The 13540-nt window shown below is 50.7% G+C and overlaps 1 protein-coding gene across 4 annotated transcripts in view; it reads right to left on the bottom strand.

Moving 5' to 3' along the window:
• Positions 1-13540, bottom strand: part of LOC149339057 (paired box protein Pax-6-like) — a 251155-nt gene that overhangs the window by 32997 nt on the left and 204618 nt on the right. For 2 of the 4 annotated variants that reach the window (XM_089547875.1, XM_089547878.1), the window contains one exon: positions 7160-9358. The exons of 1 other annotated variant lie outside the window; for it this stretch is intronic. In XM_089547875.1, the coding sequence (XP_089404001.1) occupies positions 9080-9358 (279 nt within the window). In that variant the 3' untranslated portion in view covers positions 7160-9079. Of the gene's footprint in view, positions 1-7159; positions 9359-13540 lie in introns of those variants that run through there. One more of the 4 variants, XM_089547876.1, reaches the window with a different exon arrangement.

Below are 13540 nucleotides of genomic sequence, written 5' to 3' on the forward strand. Positions count from 1 at the left end.
ACCGCGGCGTCGAACAGTGCGAAAGAAAACTTCAGGGACACTTGAGGGGGAAGCTTGCGTGGGAGGCAGCTGAGTGTAATTACGAATGGTCGTGAGGCCGGATGGAAGTGGTCATTCGGGTAACGAGTTGTGATTACTCTGCCCCTGGCCAGAGGGCTCAGATGCACCCTATAGTGTTTGGAGCCACAGCTGATGGAAGTGGTCATTCGGGTAACGAGTTGTGATTACTCTGCCTCTGGCCAGAGGGCTCAGATGCACCCTGTAGTGTTTGGAGCCACAGCTGATGGAAGTGGTGCTTGCGTGCTTTTGTGGTATTGTCAAAGTGTTTCACTGTGTGTGGACAAGCGCAAAAGCGCTATCGGCTTCTTCAAAGGCATGCGGCCCTCGCGAGCAAACAAGCTCGTGGGTACCGGCGTGTCTCTGATTGGTTGTAAGAAGCCCATCTCTCATTGGTCACTAAGTTTGTCCCCAGAATGCTGGGGAAACTTATTTAAGGAGGCGTTTTGGCGCCAAAGGGGGAGACTTGGGCAGGGACTCTTGGTGGAGAGTCGGAATCGCGAGACGGACAGGGTCTAGCTTTGCGCTGGCCACGTTCCGAAGGACGAGGAGCCGCTACGTGTAGCGCGAGTTCAGTCGGCCAGGCAGGACAGGGTTTCGTAGGGGCGAGCTCTGGCCTGGCGCTCCCGATCGTCCTGAATGCTAGCGACCACCCTGGTCGATGTGTATAAGTGTAAATAGTTATAAATAAACCCAGCTTGTACATTTCCGCAAAGAAGTTCGTCTACGTCTCATCTCCCTCCTGCAACGTGTCGCGCCCAAACGGACCCCCATCTCCACCATCACAAAACAGGAAGACCTGAACCCGAGTTCAACTGAGTTCGTGCATGATTGCTGTCTGATCCTCCCTAAAGTCATTGCCATCAAGAACTCGAATTTGGGAATTCGGGAAACAACCGTCGCCGCTTCAAGCTCCCTAACATTAACCTGAACCGTTAGTACAGCGTTCAGGACGATTTTTGTAGCGCTGTGGTGCACCACCTGGCTTGCATCGATGGGCGATTTGAGTACAGAGCGCAGTCGCCAGGTGCCGTGGCGGGTGACGTTATTGAAAAACGTTGCAGGGTGAAACGTGATCCGTACTCCAAGTTTGGAATTCGGCGCCGAGTGATGCGATCAGATGCTGTCCGAAGTATCAACCCGGTGTACTATCGCGCTCAATATGAGTTGCAACGCGCGGTCATCGACCGGGGATCGTTCCGTGGTGTGCCTCCTCCAAACAGTCGCTCGGAATTCTGGGAGAAACTTTTTCCTGAGCGGGGGTGCTGTTGTTTCCTGGAACAGCAGTTTCTCCCAGAATTCCGAGCGACTGTTTGGAGGAGGCACACCACGGAACGAGCCCCGGTCGATGACCGCGCGTTGCAACTCATATTGAGCGCGATAGTACCTGTTCGGCAGCAGCCTGGAAAGAAGCTGCCCGGCGAAGATACGTTCCAGAAAGAACACGGGCTGACACCCTTACAAAAATTTTTCAGAGAGTCTATGGACTGTCTGTAGACATCAGCCTGTAAAGTCTATAGAATCTCTATAGACAAATCCTGGAGAACAGTCTATAGGCAATACAAAGGCTGTAGACAGTCTATAGACAGTCCATAGATTTATGTCCATACACTTTGTGTAGACTTTTGTGTATAGACATTGAATAGACAAGAAATATCTATACATTCTAAACAGAAAGGAATAAAAAGAGAGTAAAGCTGTCCTCTAGCGCACACCCTTGGGCGCCAGAGGACAGTTTTACACCCTTTTTACTCCCATATAGGCCTATTTGTGTTTAGAATGTAGGAAGGCAATAGAGTCTATAAAAGGTCTATAGACTGTCTATAGACCATATTTATAAGGGCAGGCATCAAAAGAGCGTTCAGCATGGTTCTTTCGAAGCATTTCAGAACGTCAGGCTTGCCGAGCATCTCTTTCAACTTATAGTATTCATTGGCCAAGTAAACACTGGTCTAAACGAGGTCATTACACATCCCAAATCCTCTGAACCTGACGTAAGGGACTGTATATACCCGCAATAATTCCAAATTTGCAGCATATCCTCCACTTGAGTTCACACGCTTAACACTGCAAAGTGCATCAAGAAAATCGCAGCCAAGCATGCAGTCGACGTCACGTTTTTAGCCCTTATCAAATTCATATGACGGCGCTGAAGTGTAAGCACTAGGAGCCAGAAACAACACACAACTCTTGTGATATCAGGCACATCATGGAGTTAGGTGCGATGTGTTTACGTACAACATACCGCTCTCAAGCATTCTGCGAACACCCAGGCGCATGCTTGCTCCGCGAAACGCGACAGCGCCCTTTGAAGCTTGCAAATCTGCAAGGCGCGCTTTGAAAAAGCTTCGATTTTGTAAACAGCAAATAGGACAGGTAGTAGAGGCGTACAGCATGGTTTGTGGAGTGCATAACCCTTGCGTCAGTGCCCCTTCGTTGTATTCATGGAAAAATGAGCTGTTTTGAAGGAATCGCCGAATTTTCCGCATGCGAACGGACAGAAGTAGACGAGCACGTCATGTAGTGTTACAAGAATTCAAGAGGCTTGTTTTATGTGTTTCTTGCCTCTTCATGGTCTTTTAAGGCGAAATGCTTTAATGGCTCATACTGTAGTCCGTTAACAAAGCGTGTCACACGCGTTTAACTCGGGAACTAAAAAAATAGAAGAAAACCAATAATTGCTTCAGATAGAGCAGGAAAAAATGAACCTAGAAGCCAAGTTTGATGACTGCAGAGTAATTAGCTAATTAATTATAGTCAAAATGTCGAAATTGCGTCGAAATAGCGCGGACGTGGAAATAGCCACGGGAACGGTGTGACGTCACATCCACCGGAAGTTGTCACTGCATAGTGTCCTCGGCTTTCTAGCTGCCAAAGTGTCCTCGCAATATTTTTCTTTTTCAATATTTCGTCTTCATTTCTGTTTTCAAGTTCGTGCGCCCATATTCTCTGTGCGCGCAGCAAGCTACAAGCGTAACTCGAATTAAAAAAAAAAAAGCTGCTATAGTTTACGTGCAGCTGTCGTGGTAGTTTACTCTGTCCTCCATACTTGTTCCACATTGCTATTTCTACGAAGCGCAACATTACGCATACACGATAGGCCACCTATCCCAGATCAGAGCTTCACGAGTTCATTTTTTTTGTAGTGGTCGTATAAAGCATTAATTGGTGGCGTTAAAACTTGTGATGAGCCACCTGGAAGCTTATCACACTAAGCCAACAAAAGAGGCACGCAAACAAGAGGAGGAGGAGCCAAAAGAAATCTTTGCTCCCTCCCCTTGAAAGCGTGCGTAGATTTTTCTCATATATTTTTCCCAGCTTCCCAGAACACATGGACCAGAAGACACTGCCATTAAGCTTCATTTCCCCGCAATGGTGATACCTGTGCACGCCAATTCATGGCAGCAGGTTCATTTAACGTACGCGAACGTTTGCGGGAAGCTAAGCGCCTATGATCCTGCGATTGACCACATACGGCTGGATTCGAGCGTAGTGACAAGGAATTGATTGCAGTGGAGCCGAAGAGAAAAGGTCGGTTAATTTACGCAGGGCTGAGGATTTCGCTTAGAATTTAACCCGATTGAAATTAGGTCGCCGGATCGAGAGAAATATGGGGCCTAGAAAAAATGCTCTCGCCTGCCCTTTTGTATTTAGTACCTGCACACTGTTTAGCGCTGCAAAACCGATGACAGGAGGGCAGAAAGTGTTTTCAAGGTTCTGGTTCAGCACAAAGCGGGAATGGAGGGAAGAACGCGAGAGCAGATTTGTGCAGGTAAGGGTTTGTAAATTCGGAATGCGACAGCAGAGCCATAAATAGGCCTCACGGCTGCGAAGCTTCTAGTACGAGGGGGTACCCAAAAGAAACCGGACTTATTTTTGTTTAAACTTATTTGTTCACATTTTAAGCACAGACGTTCAATCTCCTCCAAAGTATTCCCCACTTGCAATGATACGCTTGTCGAATCTTTCATTCCATTTTTCAAAACATTGTTTAAATTCATCTTTTGTGATGCTTGACAGTGCCTCCGTCGTTTTTTTCTTCACCTCAGCAACATCTGCGAAACGCTTTCCATTCACCTATTTTTTTCATTCTAGGAAACAAAGAAAGAGCACGGGGCAAGGTCGGGAGAGTGAGGGTTGAGGAATAGGGGCCATGCCATTTTTGGTCCAAAATTGTCGTAGCGACAGGGCTGTGTGAGCAGGGGCATTGCCATGATGGAAAAACCAGTCACCCGACCGCCACAAATCTGGCCGCTTCCACCGCACAATGTTGCCCAATCTTTTCAAAACATCCAAGTAGAAATCCTGGCTAACTGTTTGACCCCGCGGAACAAATTCTCAATGGACGACTCCTCTCACGTCGAAAAAACAAATCAGCATTGTTTTGAGGTTTGGCTTCACCTGACGAGCTTTCTTGAGGCGAGGTGAATTTGAAGTTTTCCATTGGCATGATTGTTGCTTTGATTCAGGATTCGATTCAGGAACACTTGAGTTGTCCACATAGCATCGTTCTTGTACGTCTTTCTTAATATTTCAAGAGTTTCCATTCAACTTTTTCCGAGCAACAATCAGAATTTCACCGGCGCACGCTGTTCACAAAAATCAACCATTGCAAAAACGACATTAACACAAAACAGTCGTCACTCTAAAACTCTGCCTAAAATAGTCTGACCTCCTTCAACGACGGCACTCGGCTTACTGACTCTGGAATGGTCGTTCTATGCGCTCCTAGTGGCAAAACGCGGTACCACAGAAGCTTTGCCGACCAAAAAATTTAGTCCGGTTTCTTTGGGGTACCTAGATATAATCAACAAGGTACGCTGCTGCAGAGGTGCAAAAAGTGTTATTAATCAAAAGTCAGCGATGAGTTGGCATGCCATCAGAAACATAGCCACGCTGAGGTTAGCACAGGTAAGTATTAAGGGGTGCCTTTACCAGAGTGTCAGCATATAGGCATGCTCACAAAGGGGCGAAGGGACACAAATTTCGTACCGTACTTCCGCCTGCCTGCAGAGAGCAAGAACCGGAAAGCGTTAATTACCATAGACTTTACCATAGACTTTACCATAGACCAACGACCTGAGCACATCTTTGCGAACAGCAGTCATGTACTGGGAAAATCTTGTTGAAACACGACGCGGACATCAGAGCGACGTCCTTGTAGATCCGGCGCCAAGCAGCCAAACGGTCGTGCATATAGAATGCGCATACATGCGGGGATATCTAGCCACCCATTCCACATAATACTGAAGATATACAGGATCGCGGCGTCACATATTATTGATGCTATTGGTGTCACTTTGTTGCCCAAGGCACGACGCAAAATTCGGGAAGCTATCTTTTTTTTTTTCTCAATCGCATTTATTCGCAGACGCTGCAGTGGCTCAGCGAATATAGCGCTCGGCTGCTGACCCAAAAGACGCGGGTTCAATCCTGGCCGCGGCGGCCCTATTTCGATGAAGATGAAATACTAGAGGACCGTGTACTGTCCGGTGTCAGTGCACGTCAATGGACCCCAGTTGGTCGAAATTTCTCGAGCCCTTTACTACGGCGTCCCTCATGGCCTGAGTCGCTTTGGGGCGTCAAGAAACCCACATTATTGTTCACGCATTGCGCTAAAAGCATTGCCATAAACCCTGCAAAGTGTCCCTAATGTAGCTGCCTCTATAAAATGCTGCATCTTTACGGGTCTCTTCATCACCCGGGCATTGGGCATGCCATAGCGGTGGGCCCCGCTTAAAAGGAGGAAGGAGTTGCATGATCATAGACCTAGACGTCTCATTAACCTCTGTTTCTCGCCTGCCATGCTACAAAATTTTTATGTTCCACCTCCCATATCTTTTCTTCCCATTGCTTCATCAGTCGTGCTACCGTGTGCCCTTTACCAAGGTGTGTCACCTTTGAACGCGTGCAGCTGGAAACATGCTTCACCCGGTGCTATTCTTCTGCGACTGGTTGTGAAAAGGTAGCTATGAACTGCTAAGTGTTCCGACCATCCTCGCTGGACATTACGACCGCAAAAAAGCACCGCCATGTTCTGCAAGCCCCGACGCTGACGGGCGAAGCTTAGCGGATGTTCCGGGTCCGAATAGCGCGAATTCCAGCGCACTGCTATACCATAAAATGAAGTTTCAGAATAGGGCGACCCTATCGTTTAGGGGGATAGGGGAATTAGAGGGGCACCAGTGCGCTTGCTCAGAACACTACCAGCCCTTGGATTAGCGGTAAGAGCATGCACACTGGAGCACCGCTATTCCACTATCCCCCTAAGCGATAGGGTTCCCTTATTCTAAAACTCGCTAAAGACGCACAGACTGGAACAGTGCTGGATGTTGAAAACATTAATCAGTTGCCGGGCCTCAGCTGATGCCTACCTCAAGTAGTGCACTGGGCGAAGACAAGCAACAAGCCGACGTGTGATGAAGATGATTATAATTTGGTTTGAGGGGCGAAAGAAGCATGGCCGAGAAACATCAATGCTAACGTATTTTCGTGCAGATCAAGAACAACAGACATTTCTAAGCTTGCCGAGCTTTTTCCTGAGCATCTTATGCCAGAGAAAGCCGAGCGTCAGGCCCGAGGAGCTTGTACCTATTGGAAAGCCGGTGTGCGCCCAGAGCTACAGTCTAACGCGATTTAAAGGTGATCACTTCAGGGTTAACCTACGCTGATTAAACTGCTTTAACACTGCGTACTTTCGCAAGAAGGCTGCTACGATTGCATGAGCTTAGCTATGTATAGTCGAAGGATTCCTCTATCCTGCACCGTGATGTCTGCTGTGGACTCAGTGACCGTAACGCCAGGAAAAAATTTTTGGTCCGTTCAAATCGCGCTAGACTTACCAGGGCACATTCTGACACTTCGACAGTCCGACCTTCAGAGTTTCAGCATATCTGGGGACTTGTATTTGTGAAGGAGCAGAAAATTCGTCACTGCTTCATATATATGATTCACACTCGTGGCATGGCCATTTGTTTTTAAAGAGGAATTATAGCCTAACATTTGTTGTTGTTGTTGTTGTTGTTAGCAGTTGCGGCAGTGGGTAGCCATAAAAGGCGACTCCGTGATGGGCGGCTTGTACGTAAATAAACAGCAGCACCGGTTAGGATGAGAATATTTTATTCGTAGGCAAAGAAAAAAACTCACTCCAATGAGAAACGATGGACGGAGTCGTCAGCGTGAGTACTGCGCGCCGGTCGCCCAAACAGTATAGCACTGGTTCAACTTTGACTCCCACCAACCAAGAGCAGGGGAGCGTCACACATCGGCACCGCAGTCATTGCCTTCGTCTCTTCCCACCTGTCACAGATTCAGTTTTCTTCATCGTGGCCATGCTGCACCAACATTCACAACACCGTATTCCCGAATTGGTTTCCATTACTTGTGCTGAAAAGCAATAACTCGGCATTTGTTCACCCTCTGCAAGAGTCTCAGGACGCACTTTCGTCCGCACCTCCTTCACTGCGCTCAACGGAACGCGTTCATTGCGAAACAGAATTAACAGGGTTGATAGAAGCGCGTGCGTAATGTTCTGTTCTGTCCGTTTCATCAGTGTGTCCACAGTGCTTTGTACGAGCGTTTCTTGTGTAACATTTCTTCAGCGCTGGTGCGCGTCACTGCTCTTCTGATAACCTAGACATAACGATTATCAATAAAGCCCGCTCATTCCGGTGGGCGGAAACTTGAACGACACATCCCTATTTGACGCTGTTTCCCTCCGACATTTTTGCGCTCAGCTAACAAGCTTCCAAAAAGACACCTGGACAAGGCGAAAAAGTATTTACAATTTATAGGTTTCCTGCGACGTCTGTAGTTTTCAGGCCCAGGGCCACAACTTTCTTGACAGCTAACGTTGGAAATCACTAGCTTCTTCATGCAGCTGCATATACCGGTACAATTACAAACACCGGTACAATTACAAACAAATACCGGTTTGGCTAGCAGCCTCAACGACGAACAGCAGAAGCGCTTGCGCAACGTCACAGCGGGCGGCAAATACTATTGGATTTTAAGACCACCGAGCCGTTAAGTATGGCTGGCCTTGAGATCGGTGCAAGACGCGACGCTACTGGGCTATCACAGCAATGAGGCCGCAATACTGCTCCTGCGTGTACGAGTCAGCCGGTGGGGATCTGAAGCCGCTGTGAGGCAAGCTAGCAGCTCATAGACTCAAAGTCCTGACACGCTGTAAAACATGCGAGCTTCCGATAATAGTTGTCTGGAAAGCGGCAACACATGCTGTGGCAAAGGCTCAAAGACACTCCTAGCAGACATGGCTGAGTGCAGGGACAGCGTCACTACGTGTCTGTACAGAAATGCTATTTTGAGTGAGAAAAAAAGACTATTATCATGAAGGCCTTTGGTGAACGCCGTAGACAGATCTTTTTATGCTGGACTAGGGCGAGCATGTTTGCAGCACTGCTTCTTGCAAGCAAAGACGCTTGATCACTGCGTATAGCGATTGACTCTGCCCCACGCAGATGTGCTAAGAGCCTTCGTCTCGCAATCGAAAGAGGATGACCACATCACAACCGCGTGACACTGCGCAGGAAATCACGTATTTCGCACCAGCTTTTCAGTCTATCTTGGACGGAGGGCGTCACACTTCCTCACGGCTGTTCTGAAGAGGGCAGCACGCCCCAACCAACTTTCCCGATGCCGTGACAGCTCTCAAAGTCCACAGCACTCGAAACCGTCAGCGCGTTCGTCACACACACGCCACTCAGCACAGCACAGATGGGCACTCGTCTCATTGGAAACAGAGAGGTCGTATCACACTTTGTCGGGTCCGCTTTCACAGTCGAGGTCTGAGTCGGTGGCGACCCGGCCGGGAAGCAACTGACGTCGAGGGCGCCGGCGCTCACAACCGGGTGTCTGTGTACCGAAACACAGGACACGGTTGCGTCGGGTGCAATGAACCACCGGGCACAGTGCGTGGCCTGGGGAGCTGCGTCCGTACACGAGTGAGAGTCCGCATTTGGTTGAGCTTTCAATGTTCCACCGGCACGACGGGTTCGGGCCGTCAGCCGGTGAACTCGGAGACGGGCGTCTGCTGCCGGGGCGCCGGGTTGGAGAAAGCCGAGTTCTCTCCGCCCATGCGCGGTATGACCAGCGGCCTGGAGGGCGGCTGCAGCGGCGGCGGCGACAGGCGGCTAGCGAGCGGCGGCGTGGCTGGAGGCCCGGGAGGCTCCGGCGAGGACGGCACCGAACTGCTTGGGGAGGCCGGCATTTCGGCTCCGGGCTTGAGCAGGTTCATGCGCTGGTGCCGGCGCCACTTCGCCCGTCTGTTGGAAAACCACACCTGTGTTTTCCGACAACGAACCGTTGGTATGCGCTCCGCATAAGACGCGCGCGCGACACTAGCATTGCACGTGGCCTTTGCCTTGCTCAGTTAATTAAGACGTCTACTCGCGGAATAACTGTCATTGTGAAACCCGCGTCTATTGTGACAGTTCGAGGCCATTTGCCTAATGATTAAAAATGCTTACACTTAGCCCCGCCGCGGTGGCTCAGTGGTTACGGCACTCGGCTGCTGACCCGAAAGACGCGGGTTAAAGTGCACGTTAAAGAACCCCAGGTGGTCGAAATTTCCGGAGCCCTTCACTACGGCGTCTCTCATAGCCTGAGCCGCTTTGGGACGTTAAACCCAAATACACCAATACACCAGCTTACTCTTATTTGATATCGATGTAATTGTGAACGACAAGAGGCATAAGATGAAAGAGATATAGGCTCGATCTTGCAAGGTAAATGTCTAGAACCATGTGCTAGCAACCTAGAATGCCTTATGTCCTTCACTGCTTTGTAATTACAGTGTACTTAGAATGCTTAGGCAAGTGTTGAACATAATATATACTATATATACGAGAATATTTCTTTCAAGGAGCGCATTGACACCAGGAAGGCTAAGCAATAAGTAGATTTCGTACACAGCAACACCACAAAGGGCGAGATACTAATAACACCGAGAAACAATATGCATGCCTAACACTGCTTCACATCATGTTGCCACCTAGGGCCGCAGAATGTGAATCACTCTTGCTGTCTTCTTACTAAATGTCCGGCAGAGCGTATTGCATTGAGTAAACCGGATCAGAACATCAAGGCGCCAGTGCTTTACCACAAGCAAAACGGTTCCATCTCACAAAGCGCAAACTTCTCCCCTGACATGCAGCCACTTCCGTCTCTCATTGGCAAATAGGTCACGTCTGTCCCACGCCCGACCCTCGGAGCCTTTGTGCCGAAGCTGCCACGCAAGCGGCGCCGTGCAAGGACCTCTACACGACACAATCTCAGCAGCGCAAAACGCGGCGTCCGCGCGCTCAAATGTGCGCACAATGCAACCGAATGCCGCTCGCGGAGCAACCGTCAGGAGCCTTTAGTAGCAGTAGCAGTGAAAACATTTATTTTTTTTTTCAAAAGGAAGAGTTAGGGAGCCTTTAACCCCTCTGCCCCCAATAACTTGCCCTTCACGTAGCACGGGGGGCTATGTCCGACAGCCCCTCTACGAGCCTCCAAAGGACGAAGCGAAACGCTGAGGCCCCGCAAAGGGAGAAAGAAATAACCCCGACCGAGGCAGAATCGTGCAAGAATGGACGCTCTGCAGAATGAACGCGTACGGAAACGGGCCACGACGGGTGGCCTAGCCAGCGGTGGGGCAGTTCCATCGATGGGGCTTGTCTCACGATCATTTGAGGCCCCCGCGTCTGCGGATCCATTTCCTCGACCGCAGAGCGCCTCGCTCGCGCTGCGGGCCGTCGACTCCTTTGTCCCGGCGCCGAAGCCCTCCGCTAAGGAGCACCACGCGGCCATAACGATCGCGGCGCGGCAAGCCTGTATACCTGGTTTGCTCGCGTCATTACCACGTCGAGCGTACGCGCCGTTCGGTCGTTATGGCGTGCACTCGCGCTGCGCGAAAGAGGAAGCACTCCTCCCGACTCGAGCCTCGCGTCGCGCCGCTGCCATTTCGAGAAGAGCCCTCCCGCCTAAACGTGCCGAAGCTGCTGGCAGCAGGAGGGCGGTCTCCCGGGCATCAAGGGAGCTCGCCAGAAGGCGCCGCTCGGCCTTTTCGCGTCCTTCGTTTTTCTTTTTTCGGAGTCGCAATATGGCCGTTGGCCATGCTCGGGTTCATCCCGAAAGCGGCCGCGTTTGGTCCAAATGCCTCTCCTGGGATCTTTCTATTTTCGGCTATTTTCCTTCATTTCTTTTTGCGACCCGACGTTGACGGGGAAGCTAGCCACAACATCCACTGCTTGAAGAAGGGACTGGGGAACTGTCCCAAAAAGATATCCTAGTCTATCTCCAACTCTTTTAATCGAACTCTTAATTATTACTGCCTGCACGCTTCTTTTCCATGTCTCCGCGCAGAGAACGTCTCTCAAATGTGCTTCCAGCGTGTATGTAAACAGTAACTACTGATTGCCCCTCCGTCTTAATTTAAGTAAGCTTCAGCGTCAATGTGGCTATACTACGTAGCTGTGGACGATTGCTGCCGTTTAACTATTACTGCAATCATACCACATCACTGCACACCGTTTTCGTGAAAAATTCCCAAGGAAGTAAACACACGTGACGTTAGTAATCGCCACAGCTTTTGATGAAATTCTAGGTGCGCTCCCAGTGCTCTGGGCCTTCTGACAGCAAAGAGGACTGCCTTGACAAGTGGTGCATCGGCCTTCCAGTGCACGGTCACGAAAGACGACGAAAGGTCCGGCAACAGCTGTTGCCATGCCTACTGGTGTCATGTGACTTTTTGATGAAGAAGGCGCCGGCAGGCTTCAAAAGCAAGACTGCGGCTTCAAACGAAAACCTCTGCGATACCCAAAAACGGAACTATTCTTTTCCTCTTTGCACACTTAGTTGAAACAGCGCACGTTTAAAATAGGGTCGGCGTAATAACAAAACGGTGTGTTCAACAAGGGCTTCACCCTTCAGGTACCTTGTCAAGCTTACCTGTCCACTCGGCATTAATGACCGTCGTTAGCTAGAGGTGTATTCATTTACCGCTGAGACTGGAAAAGTAAATTATCAGTCGTTCCTAAAACTAGAATTCCTCACTTGCATTCCTCCCCTGTTTTACAGTCTCGTCTCGCCGAAGACAGCGACGCGGGCGAATTTTCTTCGCGGACCACCATTCTTGGCAGGTTTGGCGCGACCTTTGTCCCGACTCTAGGCAGCGACGGAAGCGGCGGCCATCGTCGTCGCGTGTATAAACGTCGCAGAGACAGGAAAGGGGCGTCGATGAGTCGAAAGGCTGAGCGCCGTCCGGGGCCGCCCAACTTTTTGCCGCGGAGCGGGGACAAACTTTTTCTTGCTCTGCCCGCGCAGTGTGGGTGACGCGGCGCCGTCGACGACCGCAGCTGGGCAACAACGCGGAGGGGAAGAACAGGTTTGTTCAAGGCGGTGCACCCGGGGAGGGGCAACGAACCGCGTTCGCCAGCCAACGCGAGAGCCGGAGCGAGAGCGGCCGTTTTTCTTGCCGCCTGCCAAGAACAATTGACGCTTCCTGTCGCGTCCCGCTGTGGACGCCGCCGGCGTGACGTGCGCTGCCGCTGCTACGCCTCTGCAGAGCGCGACGGCGGAGCTCGCTCGGTGCGCACTCCCGAGCGCCCACGGGGCAGGCAGCGCGCCGTTCCCGAGCGACCGCCACGAACCTTTGAACTGGCGAGTGCTTCCGTCGGCTGACAGATGGAGCCACGGGGCCCGTGAGAACTGGGCTTCTCCGCTCGCCAGCTCGCAGTAACTCGCACGCTGTCCCCCGTCGCTGCTGGCTCAACGAGCATGACATTTTTACGACTTTGCCCCCACCCCTAACAAGGCAGCCGCCCGGGAGAGGGTGTTGTAGATGTCATTTTTCGGACGGCAAGCGGGAATGCGATGGGACCACGAACGCGTACCGAGGCGTCAGGAGCGCGACTGGTCGTTGCGGCTGGTAAACGACCTGTCCTCGCCGACGAGCGAGCAAGAAAGAGGTACCACAGGGAACGCGTTCAATAACGACCGCTACTTCTTCATTCTCATCAGTCTGTGCAGGATGCGCATAACAGTAGACATTCGTTGCTGTCGCTTTGTACTTCGTTGCGTGTTAAGAGCATCGTGGATAGCTAACAAGCGGACTGAATGTCTGTGTTGCTAGTCTGTACAGGCCCACGTGAAGAGCAGTTCTACAGTAGTCGAGCCAGTCTGGACATCTCTTTTTTGTTACATTCCCGCGCTTCGAAATTTAATGCTTGTGCGTAACCAGGACGGCTCAGCAAAGCAGCCTGACTGACTCGCCATGCGCTCTCTTCCCGGATCTTTCACAGACTCTAACGCGGCGTATCTACCCTGTCTTGTAATACCATTAGCAACGCATACGTCGAGCAAAGTTACCTGCACCACAAAGTTGCATGTGTGTGAGTAAGATGAGTTGGCGTACGCATCCGTCCAGCAATAGCAGAACCGATCACTCGCAGCAGTGAGTGCATGCAGCAAACGTGCTTAG

The sequence above is a fragment of the Amblyomma mixtum genome, chromosome 6 (genome assembly GCF_055824585.1).
Source record: "Amblyomma mixtum isolate Tamu chromosome 6, ASM5582458v1, whole genome shotgun sequence".
NCBI lineage: Eukaryota > Metazoa > Arthropoda > Arachnida > Ixodida > Ixodidae > Amblyomma > Amblyomma mixtum.